Below are 17,639 nucleotides of genomic sequence, written 5' to 3'. Positions count from 1 at the left end.
CTGTTCGCCCTTCAGTATGATGAGCACTTGACCCAGCTGGAGAGGGATATCTGCACTGCCAAAGAAGCGGCCTTGGAGGAGGCAGATCTGGAAAGCCTGGACCCGATGACCCCTGGGCCTTACACTCCCCAGGTGAGGCACCCCACCTAAGCTTTTTCACAGGACCCCCTTCTGCTCTCAAATGCTGTGGCCCTAGCATGGGGTGAGGCTACAGCAGAAGATTGCACACGCGTGTGGAAAGGGTTTGTTGTATTGGATTTCTGAGCCACAGACTTGTCCTAGTAGCACTGGGAGGCGTCTGGTTGGGAAGGAGCCTTTCAGAGAGACTGTTGTTCAGCTAGACCAGTTCTCTCCAGCAGCTTAGACAGGGAAGCAGAGGGCCTTCTCAGTAGTGGCGCCCTCCCTGTGGAACGCCCTCCCATCAGATGTCAGAGATAAACTACCACCTGACATTCAGAAGACGTCTTAAGGCAGCCCTGTTCAGGGAAGTTTTTAATGTGTGACATCTTAGTGTATTTTTGGTCTTTGTGGAAGCCGCCCAGAGTGGCTGGGGAAACCCAGCCAGATGGGCGGGGTATAAATAATAAATTATTATTATATTATTATTATTATAATTTGCAATGGCCTAGCAATCCTCCTGCTTCCTTGCAGCATGGCCAAATTGGGTGCTGGGTTGACCAACAGACAGTGCATTGCAGGTTGAGTCGATTTCCCCATCCTCCTTTTGTCCTCTCTATTCTGCCCTCTTTTCCTCCTGACAAGGGTTGCTTTCTCTTTCCTTCTACTGAACTCCATATAAGCTTTTTGTATCTGATACCAGATAGCACACAATCCCACAATACCTGCTTCCATAGCAGTAGGCTCCTATTTCATCCCCTGCCTGACCTTTGGACACTTCCCCTGTGCGTGTTGCATATTGGAATCTGTTACCCGTTTCCCTATTGCTTCTGGGTTTTTTCCCCGTGAGAAAGGGGATGAAATCTCCAGTCATTTACTATAGAGAGAACCACAGCCAGGAAAGGAGGGCAGGAGCCATTACCAAACTGCTAAGAAATTCTGATTTCTTCTTTTTAAACGTACTCCAGCCTCCAGATCTGTATGACACCAACACTTCTCTCAGCATGTCCCACGATGCCTCGGTCTACCAAGATGAGAGCATTCTGTCTGCTTTGGATATTCCCACAACCACCCCTGAGAAGCAAGGAATACAGGTCAGAAAAGTCTGGAAGCAAAGAGGGCAAAAATATCTATTGGGAAAGGCAGGGGAGAGAGGGGTTATAGCTTTCCCTGTGGCAGAAGCTGCACGGAAAGTATGTAACAGGGCATGCGGTATCAAGATGGATATAATTTGGCATCATCGTTAATTGCTGGTCAAAGAAATGGGGACAGAGATGTAGGAGGAGGCTTGTAAAGATTTTCAATAAAACCAGAATAGCTGGGACCAGAATAGCTGGGACCTTGAAAGGGATAAGGGCTAAACCGTGGCCAATGGTTCACATGGCGTAGAAGGGCCACGGTTTAGCCCTTATCCCTTTCAAGCGGAAACTGTGTCAAAGCAGCTCATAAAGCCAAAAGCCCTTCTGGGCTGAGCACTAATATGCGACAGCAATACCAGGTAGCCACTCCTCCTCTGGTTCTAGTGGAGCATGAGAACTCAGCGTGCCACAAATCTGGAGGAGGATTTATATTGTGGAGGTTCCGATCGCACGATGCCTGTATTGTAGGCAAATAGGGGAAGAGGCATTTATTGGAGATAATGGATGGGACGTATGCTCTGGGCCATTTAACTGGGGATAAATACATTTTGTGCAGGTTCTTTATGTGATGGGCCTAAATGTGGCGTGATTTGTAGCAGGAGGGGAAAGGAAAGGGCAAGGGGCTGTGTAAACACAAAGCGTACGTTGCAGAAAAGTACAGGGCTGTGACAGAATTGTCTTCACCCGTTTACCAGAGGATGTGCCGGCATGGCAGAAGCGGGGTACCAAGTTTGCAGCTGTGGGTTTTGAACCCAGGTTGCCCTGCGAAATGGGTTTCTGCCATTGCAGGAAGGTGGCTCTCTGCTCTTGGGGAGAGAGAGGGCAGTGGAGGAAAGGAAATCCTGTCCGCCAGCATCTTAAGAGGCCCTTTGCACTTGTAGGCTTTTGTGACTTGGCTTGATACCCTGAGCAAGTCCTGGAGGTGCGTAGGAAGGCATTTCAGAAGCAAAAGCTTAGGAAAGTGCCGCAAGTCCCGGGCGGGTCTTTCCCCTCGGCTGCGGCCCGCTTCCGAGGGCCTGTTCCCTTCCTCAACCGTGTTGTCTCTGTTCCCCACTCAGATGCGGCAGGGCCGAGGTAGGCTGGGCGAGGAAGACTCTGACGTAGATATTGAAGGGTTTGATGAGGATGAGGATGGGAAACCTAAGACTCCAGCCCCAGTGAGTATCTCTGATCCCATCCCTAGTTTGTGGGTTGAACTTCTGCCCTTGCGGCAGCTCAGGGACCCTTCTGAGGGACGTTGGTAGCAGTGGCTGGAGACGCAAGCCAGGGCCCATTGTTGTTCTTTAGAACGAGACGGCCTTGCTGGTGAGGGACGGCCGCGGGTAGAGAGATGCCACACTCGGCAGGCGCCGGCAGCTGCCCTCCCGTCTCTCTCTCTCTCTTTTTAACCACCGGCTGTTCTGCCCTGACAGGAAGTGGAAGATGGGGATGGAGACCTGGCCGACGAGGAAGAAGGCTCGGCGCAGCAGCCTCAGGCCAGTGTTCTTTACGAGGACTTGCTCATGTCAGATGGAGAGGACGATGACGGCAGCGACGAGGAAGGCGACAACCCTTTCATGTGTAAGTTGTCCCTCTTTACACAGCAGGGCCAAGTCAGGTGATGGGTCTATCTCTCTCTATAAAGGTAAAGGGACCCCTGACCATTAGACCCAGTCGTGGCCGACTCTGGGGTTGCGGCGCTCATCTCGCTTTATTGGCCGAGGGAGCCGGCGTACAGCTTCCGGGTCATGTGGCCAGCATGACTAAGCCACTTCTGGCGAACCAGAGCAGCGCACGGAAACGCCATTTACCTTCCCGCCATAGCGGTACCTATTTATCTACTTGCACTGGTGTGCTTTTGAACTGCTAGGTTGGCAGGGGCAGGGACCGAGCGACGGGAGCTCACCTCATCGCGGGGATTTGAACTGCCGACCTTCTGATCAGCAAGCAAGGCTCTGCGGTTTAACCCACAGTGCCCCCCACATCCCTTGCTGTGCTGGTGGGGGCTTCTTTTTTGGGGGGAGCAGAAAGGAGGCGAGCAATAATGCTCCCTGAAAATTGTCCTCGCTATATGACAACTAGGGTTAGGGGGGAAGTAGAAAAGGGGGCCAACAGTTATGCAGTGGGGGCTGGGGAAGAGCTCAGAGAAAAGGTGACTGAAATGATTTGTGGAGGGATGGAAACGCCCCCCCCCCAAAAAAAACCTTTCAGCTTTGGCTCTGCCTGTTGCCAATACAGTGGTATCTCAGTTTACGAACTTGATCTGATCTGGAAGTCTGTTCTTAAACTGAAACTGTTCTTAAACCAAGGCTCGCTTTCCCTAATGAGGCCTCCTGCCGCCAGTGCCCTTCCACCATTTGGCTTCCGTTCCTAAACCGAGGTAAAGTTTGCAAACCCGGACACTGCTTCCGGTTTTGCGGAGTTTGTAAGCCGAATAGTTCGCAAACAGGGCTGTTCTTAAACCGAGGTACCACTGTATCTGCTTCCCCACCACTTTCGTTCATGGGAATATAGCCTTTGTCGTCGTCGTCTTCTTCTTCTTCTTCTTCTTCTTCTTCTTCTTCTTCTTCTTCTTCTTCTTCTTCTTCTTCTTCTTAAATTTGTATACCACCCTATACCCACGTCTTGGGGCAACTCACAATATAAAAACGCAAAATACACAATAAAAACAAAACCCACCCCGATAACCCTCCCCTCCCTGACACATTTTAAAAGGGCTTTGGATTTCAATCTGCCAAAGGCCTGGCTAAAGAGGAACGTTTTTGCCAGGCAGCTAAAGGTGTATAATAAAGCCGTCTCCTTCCCCTGCCGAGGAGCCTGAATTTTGGGAAAGCCTTAGGATATATCACCAGCTAAACATTGCAATATATCATGATATCTGAAATAAGGATGGAACTATGTAGAGGCGGATGAGGTCCTGTCCCTGCTATTGCTTCTACTTAATGTATTGTTACAACTGTTACTTTATAGTACAGATATTTTTCTAATTTGCACATTTCCCCTAAAATACGGAGGGAAGCTGTTTTGGGGAAGACAACAATGTAAACACCGGAAAGTAAAAATGGAAACACTGACAGTGGTACCTTGGTTTACAAACTTAATCCATTCCGGAAGTCCGTTCTTAAACCAAAGCGTTCTTAAACCAAGGCGTGCTTTCCCATAGCAGCGAGGGACTCAATTTACAAATGGAACACACTCAACAGGAAGCGGAACACGTTTTGCTTCCAAGGCAAAGTTCACAAACCAAAACACCTACTTGTAGCGTTCTTAATCCAAGTTGTTCATACACTAAGATGTTATTAAACCAAGGTACCACTGTATTTTCTTCTGCCAGTGAGCTGGGTGGCAGGGAAGAAAAAGGAAGAAGACACAGACACTTGCATGTGTGTGTGTGTGCGCGCGCGCGCGCACACACACACACACACACACACAGAAGGGGAGTGTACATAGCATGAACACACATTGAGATTTGCGATACGTTGCCATGTCAAATCTTAGGAAACCAGTACCACGATGTGGACTTTGAACCAGTTTGGGGTGATATATTGATGCACCACTGCCCAGCCCTAGTTGACTTGTTGAGCTGCAGAGTGTTTTTGAACTGCAGCTTAGCCAGAACGCTAAACTACTGAGAAAATCAGGAAATCAGGCTCGGGTAACTGCAATGTGGCTACCCTTTCTCTGCCCAGCTATTCAGCTCAGTGAAAGCGGGAGCGATTCCGATGTGGAGTCCAGTGCCGTGAGACCCAAGCAGCCTCACGTTCTTCAGGAGAACACGCGAATGGGCATGGATAACGAAGAGAGCATGATGTCCTACGAGGGAGCTGGAGGAGAGACATCACATGCCCTGGAAGACAGCAATGCCAGGTAACCATAGACAAGCGTGCTGTTGGAGGCAGTGAGTAAGTGCTTGGCTCTCACGGATGTAGGGTGGCAGGGCCCAGTTCAAGCGACTCTCATGCAAATGCTTACGAGGCCCGGGCCTCTCTGCTCTTTACTGCTCCTCTGTTGACGAACTCATTGCATTTCTGTGCCCTCCATCCAACCAAGTTCTCTGGGCCAGTTGCTCAAACATGAAAATGCTGAATGCAATTCACAGTTGAAATGGGTTGGGGAGCGAAATCGCATAGTGGGAGAAAGCCCAGCAAAAACCCCAACCGAAACCATCAGAAAACACAGCAGCTAAAACGACGAGAGCAATTCCTTTTTTTCAATTGCTGTGATGCCGGAAGCAGATAAGTAACATCACCAAATGCTATCGGAACAATCCTTTAGTAGTAACTCTGGGGTGCCATTTCATGGCTTCTTTTGTAGATGTGATTCATAGGCCTAGTTATGGGCAGGATCACAGCCTTGCCTTGCCTTTTAAAATGTATTTGGAATAGTTATTAAATGTACATAAAATTATGAAGCGTGGAGCATTAAACCTATGCATTGCTGTTTCAGCTGCCTTTGAAAAGTTTGTTCTGTCTCTAAAAGGCTTTTTAAAAAGCTGAGCAGAGTTCAGTCTCTGGGCTTCTGCCTGGAACACATACATAACCACATCTAGCACAGCAACCCAAATGTTGCAGTCTCGAGTGTTAGTTATGGCGGTATTGCTTGCACCAGAGCAGTGTTTCCCAAACTCAGGTCTCCAGCTGTTTTTGGACTACAGTTCCTATCATCCCTTCTAGCTAGGGACGATGGGAGTTGTAGTCCAACAGCAGCTGGAGACCAAAGTTTGGGAAACCCTGCACCAGAGGAGATGGCCACCAGCTTAGATGCTTTACAAAAAAACAACAACAGGAAAAGTCTATATTCTCCTGCCAGAGGCAGTCTGTTTCTGAATACCTGTTCAGAATTACAGGTGGGGAGGATGCTACTGTCCTCAAGCCCCACTTGCGGGCTTCTCTCATGGGCATCTGATAGGTCACTGAAAACGGGGTGCTGCACTAGACAGACCCTTGGCCTGATCCTGCGGCACTCCTGCCGCTAAAAACCTGCAGAAAAGCACCAAGTAAACGCTAATCTGCCACACTTTCGTGTTTCCCTTCACCGCATGGTTTCTCTTCTGAAAAGCATGCGGCATGTACGATCAATAACGAATGCATCATGTGAGGTTTTTATCTATCTGCAGTTACGGTAGCTACGAGGAACCAGACCCCAAATCCAACACCCGAGATACTAGCTTCAGCAGCATTGGGGGTTATGAGGTCTCGGAAGAGGAAGAGGAAGAAGAGGAGGACCAGAGGCGTGGCCCTAGTGTGTTAAGTCAGGTTCATCTGTCGGAGGATGAGGAAGATAGTGAAGACTTCCATTCCATCGCAGGAGACAGTGACCTGGATTCAGATGAATGAGCCCCTTTCCTGGGGGATTGATAAATGTGCACCCTGGACTCAAATGTAAAGATTTTTTGTTTGCATCCAAATGTGTCTCCTGCTAAACTGGAGACACCTGTTTTGGTCCTTTTTAAAGATAATTTGTTATTGTGTATAAAGGGATGTGTGTACATATATAATAAAAAAATTACTAGCAACTGAATGAGGGCTGTTCTTTGTTCACACAAGCACTCATGATAAAAGTCTCATTTTGCTAGCAAATGCTGTATATTTGCCGATAGTGTTTTTTCCCAGCCAGAACTTAGTTCTGACACCTCTCAGGTGGGTGCCATTGCCATTCTAAGACAACAAAGGGAAGAGTTCCTGTTCAGTTCAGACACCATTTCCCCCCTAGAAAAATAGCACTGGAGATAGTTTGTATTAATTTGTCCATTCCTGGCATTTTGGAAGAAAAATGTTGTAAGCTTTGGAGTTTAAAATGGCTGACTTGCACAACCCTTTTGTCACGCATAAAAAGGTAAAGGTAAAGGGACCCCTGACCATTAGGTCCAGTCGTGGCCAACTCTGGGGTTGCGGCGCTCATCTCGCTTTATTGGCCGAGGGAGCCGGCGTACAGCTTCCGGGTCATGTGGCCAGCATGACTAAGCCGCTTCTGGCGAACCAGAGCAGCGCACGGAAACGCCGTTTACCTTCCTGCTGGAGTGGTACCTATTTATCTACTTGCACTTTGACGTGCTTTCGAACTGCTAGGTTGGCAGGAGCTGGGACCGAGCAACGGGAGCTCACCCCATCGGGGGGATTCGAACTGCCGGCCTTCTGATCGGCAAGCCCTAGGCTCTGTGGTTTAACCCACAGCGCCACCCGCGTCCCACATTTGTCACACATGCTTTACTCCAAAATACCTTTTTGCTTCCAAGCAAGGATGTTATTGCGCACAGGCTTTGTTGATACCTTAGCATATATAGCTGAATAACCTCATTTCTGGAAAGGGTGTTCAGGGTGTGTGTGTCAACCCTCCTCTTCCCCTGCTCCAACTTTCCAAATGCTCATCTGGTTGGAATGTGCCCATGAAATGTTAAACGGTGCCTGCTTGGACGATGAGGAGAAAGGGGCTGTGCGTATACATTATGTGGCTGGGACATATCTGCACAAACGAAGGTTGAGCGATCATAAGAGTTGCAGCCACTGCTTCTGCCCTCTTGATTTGACACAGAACTAATTAATGAGGAATAGGTCTCCTCTAAGATGACGGGATTTTAAAAGATGGAACGAAAATATCCATCTATGTTGCTTTGGAGAATACTAGAGATGTGCAGTTTGGAAGTTTTCTTTTCCATTCAGCAGAAATCCGACATCATTAATTTCAACTCGTAGCTGAATATTAAACATTTCTATTTCAGCGACCCCAGGGTCAGTGCTTGGCCCGACCTGCAGAGCAGGTAAAACATAAGGTGGAATTGTGGGAACAGGGACCTAACATTCATGGGAGCAAAACAGGAGAGCGCTTTTCAGAAATCATCTTTACTGTCTACATGACATACAAGTAAAGGCAAACATTGCTTCAACCATTTCCATGCCTTGAAAGCAGGCATGAATTTCTGGGCATCTTAATTCTCATTTTAAACTGACTGCCTTAATCCCCGATCCTTGAACACTCTTAAATAGTGTTTCGTTTTCAGAAAAACCATCCTTGAACTTTACAAGCACCTCTTACCTGTTGGAGATGGTGACAATCACCATCTTAAGCCAGAGATGGGGAAATCTTTTGGCTCCATGGTCCAGATCCCTATCAGGATCTGGCTTGTGGGCCAAATTTAAAAGGTGGGCAATCACTTGAGTTTACAAATGGCGACAGGGGATGTGGTGCTTTGAAGTCCTGAAATTGGGGCTTCAAAGCACCAGTGGGCAGTGAGGCACTGCAGAAAGCAAGGTCCTCACCCCAGTTTTAACAGTGAAACCTGTTGTAGTCAAACAAACCTTTATGAGAGATTTTGATGAGGTGATGTTGGGGCTTAGGATTAAGAACTATACCTAAATAAAATGTACCTGAGATGTAAAGGGTGTGTGTGTGTATATATACATTCAATTAGTTTCCTCTTCTTGGTTTAATGTGTTATTTTATACTTTCAGAACTGGAAGGGGAAAACAATTATAAAGAAGAAATGGAATAAACCCTCTCTCTGTCCCCATACTTTCATATTAAAGCTTTCAACAACACAGATATCACTGCAACCGTAGACAATGCATAGCTTTTTGGGGTTTTTTAAACCTGCATTTAAATGCTACCGGAAAGAATATTACACACTAAATTCATAACGCATTAAATGCCGCTTCAGGATAAGTACTGAAAATTGCTAATTCTGTTTCGTACAGTACAACAAAATTTCAGTTCCACTTCTTCCCTAGTGCTTTGCTAAGAGATCTTGTGCCCATCTTTCATTATTCCTGAACAAGCAATTAAAAGGGGGGGCAGGGAAAGTAACCAGTAATGGAAACATAAAAGTGCACAACGGTTCAAATGAACGCAAAAAATCATTAATTAGGAGAAGCTCAGAATCCCAGGATGGATTCATCCCATAGCATCTCCTCCTCTGTTGGTCCACTGGCTCCAGCCTTCTTTTTCTCCTTCTTGTGCTTCCTGCTCTCCTTCTCAGAAGATCCCTCTGTATTTCCTCTGTCTTTACCCTGCTTCGATTTCGACTCGGCACTTGAGTCGCTGTCCTCTTTCTTTCTCTTTCTCTTCTCTCCGCCCTTTCCAAAGTTTGCGTCTCCTTCGCAGCGCGGTTTTCTCCTGAACTTAGCAAGGGGTGGGCGGGGGTCGCCGTCTTCCTCTCCTGAACATTCTTCCTCCTTTCTGAATGTCTTTGGCGACTTCTGGCTCCTCCTATGAAAGGCAGAGCTACTATCGGAAGGTAGATGTTTGTAGCCATCAACGGATTCGGATGATGGGTTGCAATTGTCACTTTTGTAGGTGGCCAGTGGAGATGCCTGCTTTTCTAGGGAACCACCTGTGCTGTGCTGAGAAACGGGTGCATTTTCTAGTTTCGGCAGGTCTCTGTACCCTGGCGGCCAGTGAGACAATCTGCTTCTAGCAGAATACAAAGGTGGACATGTTTCTGAGAAAATGCCAGAATACTGCCCTGGTGTGTTAGCGTCGCCGGAAAACTGATCCTGATCAAATCCAAAGCCCCGTTCGTGGCCATTCATGGAACCGTACTCTTCCATTTGAAAGTCTTCTTCTGGCTTTCTGAAGTGTGTCTTTGGTTCCAGCCCCCTCGCTTTTTGCACTTTAATATAATCTTCCAGTTCATCTTGGAAGGAGCCGTATGTTTTCCTGGAGTTCGTTATTAGATTGGAAATCATGGTTTCTCTACAAGAATAAAAGGGAGAAGAAATATAATTGTGGCGGGAATGAGCAAAAATGACAACAACATGATTTTTAACCAAATTGGCTGAAGTCAGAAAGAAAGAAGTGCCTGTGGACCAAAATGTCAGCTGAATGATTTATAGTTCCACTTTAAAGATAAAGGGATCCCTGACCATTAGGTCCAGTCGTGGCCGACTCAGGTTGCGGCGCTCATCTCGCTTTATTGGCTGAGGGAGCCGGCGTACAGCTTCCGGGTCCTGTGGCCAGCATGACTAAGCTGCTTCTGGCGAACCAGAGCAGCGCACGGAAACGCCATTTACCTTTCCGCTGGAGTGGTACCTATTTATCTACTTGCACTGCATGCTTTCGAACTGCTAGCTTGCCAGGAGCAGGGACTGAGCAATGGGAGCTCACCCCATTACGGGGATTCGAACCGCCGACCTTCTGATCGGCAAGTCCTAGGCTCTGTGGTTTAACCCACAGCGCCACCCGCATCCCACAGTTCCACTTTAGCACCACCTAGATTCCTGCAGTATTATTCTACCCACATTTCACTGGGAAGCAAGTCTGGATTTAAAGGGGCTTTTACATAATACGTGCGATAGATCAGTTTTTGCCCGTTTCACACTGCTGAGAAACAAATCCTTTGTCGTCCCAGTACATGCATATGTATTCAGGAGCTGAATTAAGAGAGGGTGTACTTGATCCTGTTCTCCTGTGATATAATTTGATGGAAGATGTAGGCCTCACACTGAGAGCCAGTGTGGTGTAGTGGTTAAGAGCGGTAGTCTCATAATCTGGAGAACCGGGTTCGCGTCTCCGCTCCTCCAAACGCAGCTGCTGGGTGACATTGGCTAGTCACACTTCTCTGAAGTCACTCAGCCCCACTCACTTCATAGAGTGTTTGTTGTGGGGGAGGAAGGGAAAGGAGAATGTTAGCTGCTTTGAGACTCCTTAAAGGGAGTGAAAGGTGGGATATCAAATCCAAACTACTACTACAGTGGTGCCTCGCAAGACAAAAAGAATCCGTTCTGTGATTCTCTTCGTCTAGCGGTTTTTTCGTCTTGCGAAGCAAACCCATTGACGGATTAGCGGATTAATGCTATTAGCGGCTTTTAGCGGCTTATCGGATCAGCTGATAAGCGGCTTAGCGGCTTAGAAAAAGGGGGGGGGAGGAAAAAACCCTGCAGGAACTCGCAAGACATTGTCGTCTTGCGAAGCAAGCCCATAGGAAATTCGTTTTGCGAAGCACCTCCAAAACGGAAAACTCTTTTGTCTAGCGAGTTTTCCGTCTTGCGAGGCATTCGTCTTGCGGGGCACCACTGTACTCTTCTTCTTCTTCTTCTTCTTCCTCCTCCTCCTCAAGGCTTTTCTGCAAAGACTTCCCAACATATTTTGATCAAAGCTCTTCCTCAGGGGCAAAGGGTCTTCCTATATCTCATTTGGGTACACTAATTAAAAGCCACTCACTCAGAAGCACATCTAAGAGCTGCTCTTCCACTTTTCTTGCTGCTGCTACCCCTGTCCTGCCATTTGAACAGAGGTAGGATGCACTGGGATAAAGGACCTTTTCAGTTATTAGCCACTTCTCTTTACAACAAGTGAGCTCACAAGTGACTTGCAATACAATACAAATGTTCAACCAATACAAACTAAAACAATATGAAAGCTAAAAACATTCCTGTACATAAAAAGTAGTCTCCTCCATCCCACCCACTAAAGGAGACCACAATTATCTGAAACTCTCCAAATTAAAGCCAAAAGCATGACTGAAAAAACATTTTTGCCTGGTGCATAAAAGTGATGGAACATGCTCTCCAGTGAGGCTCACTTGCCTACATTAATATGCTTTTTTAAGGTGTCAGGTACCTTATCTATCTATCTATCTATCTATCTATCTATCTATCTATCTATCTATCTATCATCTATCATCTCTATCTATCTATCTATCTATCTATCTATCTATCTGTCCATCCATCCATCCATCCATCCATCCATCCATCCATCCATCCATCCCTGCTGTGGTTATTTTTAGCATTGCCTTTTGCTGCTGTTTCACTGATTATCATTTTATGTGCTGCTGTAAAACTGGCCTGGATGAAGGGCAGTATAGAAATCCTTTAAAGCAAGAAAATCCATAAAACATCGGTGGACGAAATAGGCCTGTTCCTGCACAGCTCTTCTTAGAAGCCTTGACACATTATTCCACTGCGCTTGCCTGGTGAACTTGTGGGAGACGCAAATCAAGTGGAACTTACACTAATGAGAGGTGGTTATGTTCCCCCCACAAACCCTGTGCTTCCTTGAAGACACCTGCTGCACCGTAAGCATGAAGAAAGGTCACAATACCCACCACATTAAAAAGGTAAAGGACCCCTGACAGTTAAGTCCAGTCGTGAACGACTCTGGGATTGCGGCGCTCATCTCGCTTTACTGGCTGAGGGAGCTGGCGTTTGTGTGCAGTTTTTCCGGGTCATGTGGCCAGCAAGACAAAGCCGCTTCTGGCGAAACCAGAGCAGTGCACGGAGATGCTGTTTACCTTCCTGCCGGAGCAGTACCTATTTATCTACTTGCACTTTGATTAGCTTTCCTGCTAGGTTGGCAGGAGCAGGGACTGAACAACGGCAGCTTACCCCATCGCGGGGATTCAAACTGCCGACCTTCCGATTGGCAAGCCCAAGGCTCAGTGGTTTAGACCACAGCGCCACCTGCGTCCCCTATCCACCGTATTAAATGCTACTTAACTAAAAACACAAAAGAACTTCAGAGCATGGGAAGTAACCCAAAAGATATATAATTTGGCATTGAATATTTGGCTTTTTTGATTGCATTGTAATTTAGAATGTTTTAATGTGGTTTTTTTATTGGATTGTTAAAATGGAAACTTTAATAAATATTAAAAAGAGAGTTGGGGAAGTAAATAAAACGGACAATGAAATCTTCTGCAGGAATTTTTAAAAACCTGAAAGAGCAAACTGAGGAGACATCTCCTCAGAGAGGATGTCCTAAAGTTGATGCTACTCAGTGCTTCTTTTCTAAAAAAATGTTTAGGGGTACTCTCATTTTCCTACTCATATTGAAAATACTGCCCACTCAACGAGGCCAAACTTAGATTCAGAAAATGTTTAGGAGTATGCGTACCCCTGCGTCCCTGAAAAAAAGGACTGCTGTTAGAGAACTGAGCAGCAAGGCACTTTCAAGAGAAGAAAAATCTCTTCTCCTCTGCCTTCTAAGAGAAAGCTGTGCAGGTACAGAACCATAGCTGTCAACGTTTCCCTTTTTTTAAGGGAGATTCCCTTATTCCGAATAGGATTCCTCTCAAGAAAAGGGAAAAGTTGACAGCTGAACCCAGATGAAGGACTGCACAGAGATCACCACCCAGTCTTTGTGAGGCTCCACTGCAAACATTAGCACACACTTCCCACACTGAACTGTCACTGAACTTGTTTGTGGGGGGGTTGGGGAGAAGAGAAAAATGCACACCTGGGAAAACACTTACTTTATCTGATGCTTATTTCCTTGCATGTGCGACTGGTACATTTCTATGGACGTGAGACTGATGCTGCATATGGGGCATATATACTTGCCCACTCCAACTGCTAAAAGAACAGAGGGCTGCAGGTTAAACAGATTGCAATGAAAATGGCCCCAGGGCACGTCCAAAACGTGTCCGAATTCCTTGTGCCATATCTCTCTGCCCGCCAATTCCTGGAAAAAGTCTTCCACTAACTGACAGCTGGATACGGTGTTGTGTGTTCAGAGAATATTTTTAAATACAGGGAAGCATTCCAGGAAAACATGGAATCCCCTCTGCAGCAACAGCCACGAAGTCCCACGAGTCTGCTGACCATGTAGCTTGGTTCTGAGCCACGCTCAATGGACAGCGTCTCCCTGTGTCGCCTGCTTACCATTGGCCTGGGATTCCACGGGAACGGCCTCAGATCCCATCTCGGTCATCAGCTTCTTGCGCGCTTCGTTCCTTTTGTGCTTCTTGCCCACGTAGTGTTGGTGGGCCATAAGCGGATTGTTGAAGGGCGCCGAGCAAAGCTTGCAGAATTTATCCGGATCGTCTAGATCCAACGTGGCTTTACAGGATGGCGGCGGGTCTTTCACATCAGTGTCCTGCGAGGCGTTTTCAACAGATGGCTCCGGCAGAGATGGAACCGTAGAGGGACCTGGGAAATAAGTGCAAGGAAGGAAGGTCAGCGCTCCCAACAAAGCAGCCAGAGAAGACACGGTAATGGCCCTGTAAGTCTTTCGGTTACGCTGAGAATATATTCCATGCAGCTCTTATGTATCAAGAAGGAATGCCCGACATACAAATGCCGTATTTTTCGCTCCATAAGACGCACCTGACCATAAGACGCACATAGTTTTTAGAGGGGGAAATCAAGGAAAAAAATATTATGCGCAGAGCATGTAAGCGGCTCTCACTTTTCTTGCTTTAAACCCTTCCGTCCCTCCTCCTGCTTCGCTGAGAAGCCAGCAGAGCAAGCTGCGCAGCTCTCGCTGAAGCCAGCAGAGAAAGAGCGATAGCTGCGCAGCGCCTCTTCTGCTGGATTCCCAGCAAAGCGGGATGAGGGACAAAAGGGAGCCCTTACAAGGGAGCGCTGAGCAGAGCCTGGCAGCGGCTCTTGCTGGCTTTTGCGGGAGGTGGGGGAAGGGACAGAGGGCAGCCCGTCAGTCCCTTCTCCCACCTTGCGGAAAAGCCAGCAAGAGCCGCACAAACACTAGGCATGGCTCTTTAAAGAGCACGCGGCTCCAGCAAGAGCCTCCTGCCTGCATTCGCTCTATAAGATGCACACACATTTCCCCTTACTTTTTAGGAGGGAAAAAGTGCATCTTATGGAGCGAAAAATACGGTATGCCGCGTCCCATGTGCATTTATCTCTCTGGATGACAAATACACTTGGTGGTGAGCTGCTATAGGTGTAGCCTCCTGCAAGCGGCTGGTTGGCAGGCCTAAGTCAATACTTTCTCCCTTCCCTTTCCTGCACTATGCGGAAAGACCAGGGGACAGGCAGACGTGAACAAGGGAGCAAAGAAGAAGGGAAATTTTGCTTTCCTTCTTCCTGTCAGGGACTGGACTGAGGAGGAATGGTGGAGACTGCCCCTGCTGCACTTCCCAGAGAAGAGGGAGACAGTATAGATTTAGAACAGTGGTTTGTAGAAGGTCACAGTTCAGAGGCTGCAGAGAGGAGAAGCTGGGAAATGTTGGGAGAGGAGTAGGAGGGAGAAGCAGCACCAGGTGAGACAGGTGACAGACAGTGTCTTTGGAAAGCATGCCAGACCCCACCCCACCCTCTCCCAGTTCCTGGAGAGCATTGAGAGTAGGAGAGCAGAAAGCTCAGAGGCAGAAAGCTCAGATCAGAAGAAGAAGAAGAAGAAGAAGAAGAAGAAGAAGAAGAAGAAGAACAGGAGGAGGAGGAGGAGTTTGGATTTCATATCCCGCTTTATCACTACCCGGAGTCTCAAAGGGGCTAACGTTCTCCTTTCCCTTCCTCCCCCACAACAAAGACTCTGTGAGGTGAGTGGGGCTGAGAGACTTCAGAGAAGTGTGACTAGCCCAAAGTCACCCAGCAGCTGCATGTGGAGGAGCAGAGACGCGAACCCGGTTCACCAGATTACGAGTCTACCTCTCTTAACCACTACACCACACTGGCTCTGCAAGGATGAGTTATGATACGAGAGAGCGAGGGTGTGGGACTTTACTCGGAGCAATGCTTTTACTGGAATGGAAAGGCACTTCTCAAAGCATCTCTCTGGGAATACTGAATAAAGGACTTGGTAAGAACTCTTCTTGTTATCAACTTCTTGGCTGCCCACTGTGGGAGGGACTGGATTCTCTGAAGCCTGACAGTTCCTTGGATTCAGCTAAAATGTTGCACCACTCTGCCCTGACAGAGGACAGAGTGGCCGGGGCAACCCAGTCAGATGGTTGGGGTATAACTAATAAAATTATTATAAAAAAAAACCACTGAGTCTTCACCAGGTTCTGGCTGAGCGTTCTGCACAGGCTGTTGTGCCTGATCTTCCGACAGCCGTTTCAGCTTCTTGGTGTGAATCTTTCCCAGGTAGTGTGATTGAGCAACTACTGGGGACGTGAAGACCATGTTGCAAAGCCTGCAGTAGGTGTTTTCGTCCACATTTGGGTCCATCTGAAATCAAAGCATGAAGACATTTAATCGACCAGTGCTAAACCGATGGGAAATTTCTGAGAGGAGAATGAGTGGGACAGAGAAAGGGAAAGGGAAAAGGAGAAAAACTGGCGTATATGGTGCAAACAACAACAGGGTTTAGGATGCAGTTTAGGATTAAAAACATATTCCAGGTCTGAAAAGGTTTTGGTCTTAATCGGCAACTAGCCATATAGAGCAGAGTAGAAAAGAAGATCTAACTCCAGGCTGAATCCTGAGCTCCCCCACCCGGCTGGGCCATTCTGATAGGTGGCTAGGGACAACCACTTGCCAATCACCTGATTCCACCATGACATCAGGCGAACAACAAGCTCCCTTTGGGCGGCAGATGCCACCCTGGGGAAGGATTATTTGCATTGCAAAGCTCCCTGAAATTCAAGCTTTTGATTCAAAGAAATAATCGGAAATGCAATCTCTAGGTATGCTCTTGATTCTTTCTTTGCACCAAAAACATTGGCACTTCCTGAATTTGGTAAAGAGGTAAAGGTAAAGGGACCCCTGACCATTAGGTCCGGTCGTGACCGACTCTGGGGTTGCGGCGCTCATCTCACTTTATTGGCCGAGGGAGTCAGCGTACAGCTTCCGGGTTATGTGGCCAGCAGGACTAAGCTGCTTCTGGCGAACCAGAGCAGCGCACGGAAACGCCGTTTACCTTCCTGCCGGAGCGGTATCTATTTATCTACTTGCACTTTGACGTGCTTTCGAACTGCTTGGTTGGCAGGAGCAGGGACCGAGCAACGGGAGCTCACCCCGCCGCGGGGATTTGAACCGCCAACCTTCTGATTGGCAAGTCCTAGGCTCTGTGGTTTAACCCACAGTGCCACCTGCGTCCCTCTTGAATTTGGTACTGTCAGAGGCTGCCTCAGGTCTCAGCTCACAAAAGACCAACGCCAAGCTCTTCTTATATACAAGGATGTTTATTGCAGTTCATTATTGATTCCACAACCGAGGCGCGCAGCCCCGAGTCTCTAACGTTAGACATTTGAAGTCCCCTCTGAATCGGTCCCGCCCCTGCACCAACTTAAGAGGCTTGTGCTAGACCACCTCTTCCTGTCTTTCCTTTTCCGCAGGGTCTTTCTGCCCCCCTGGGTTCCTTCCCTCCTGCTCTCTCCTGAAGCGGATTCCTGAGATGCCTGTTCCCCCCTCCTTCGTGCTTTGGGGCTGGGCTCCTCCTCCGGGCTTTCTCCATTTCCGCGCGCCTCCACATTTGAACTTGGCGCGCGCTCGCTACCCCTGACCTTCCTTTTGACACTTACACTACTCCCTGTACTACTCTCCGCCTCTTCCGCCAGGACGTTCTCCCCAGATCTCCTTCCCCTGTCTCTTTCCTGCTCCGCTCCGTGTGTCACACTGGGAACCCCCCTCTCTTCCCTTCGTTCCTGCTGGGAAGCCGGCCCCGATCTCCCACTCCCGCTCGGGGTTTCCCTGCTGCTTCCCTGCTCCTGGCAGGTCCCCCCTGTGTCCCCCCTTGTCCTGACTAGGGGCGCCCCCTCCTGAGAATCCTCCGATTCACTTGAGAGAC

At 48.0% G+C, this 17,639-nt stretch overlaps 2 protein-coding genes across 4 annotated transcripts in view; one reads left to right on the top strand and one right to left on the bottom strand.

Annotated features, from left to right (window-relative positions):
• The window catches only part of LOC308571364 (transcription initiation factor TFIID subunit 1-like), a 52,038-nt gene extending 45,283 nt beyond the window's left edge, over positions 1-6,755 (top strand). For both annotated transcript variants that reach the window (XM_081167017.1, XM_081167016.1), the window contains exons 35-40: positions 16-132; positions 1,086-1,211; positions 2,315-2,413; positions 2,669-2,816; positions 4,925-5,102; positions 6,352-6,755. In XM_081167017.1, the coding sequence (XP_081023143.1) occupies positions 16-132; positions 1,086-1,211; positions 2,315-2,413; positions 2,669-2,816; positions 4,925-5,102; positions 6,352-6,571 (888 nt within the window). In that variant the 3' untranslated portion in view covers positions 6,572-6,755. The remainder of the gene's footprint in view (positions 1-15; positions 133-1,085; positions 1,212-2,314; positions 2,414-2,668; positions 2,817-4,924; positions 5,103-6,351) is intronic.
• Positions 6,756-8,058: 1,303 nt separating this feature from the next.
• Positions 8,059-17,639, bottom strand: part of LOC308571098 (zinc finger matrin-type protein 1-like) — a 28,865-nt gene continuing 19,284 nt past the window's right edge. For both annotated transcript variants that reach the window (XM_081166480.1, XM_081166481.1), the window contains exons 4-7: positions 15,910-16,078; positions 13,829-14,095; positions 13,420-13,519; positions 8,059-9,923 (exon numbers count right to left, since the gene is read on the bottom strand). In XM_081166480.1, coding sequence (XP_081022606.1) covers positions 9,104-9,923; positions 13,420-13,519; positions 13,829-14,095; positions 15,910-16,078 — 1,356 coding nt within the window. In that variant the 3' untranslated portion in view covers positions 8,059-9,103. The remainder of the gene's footprint in view (positions 9,924-13,419; positions 13,520-13,828; positions 14,096-15,909; positions 16,079-17,639) is intronic.

Source organism: Podarcis bocagei (assembly GCF_964188305.1).
Source record: "Podarcis bocagei genome assembly, chromosome: 13".
In the NCBI taxonomy this organism is placed as follows: Eukaryota; Metazoa; Chordata; class Lepidosauria; order Squamata; family Lacertidae; genus Podarcis; species Podarcis bocagei.
Note: the sequence above shows the minus strand (reverse complement) of the source record. Positions and strands in the feature narration are given on the sequence as shown.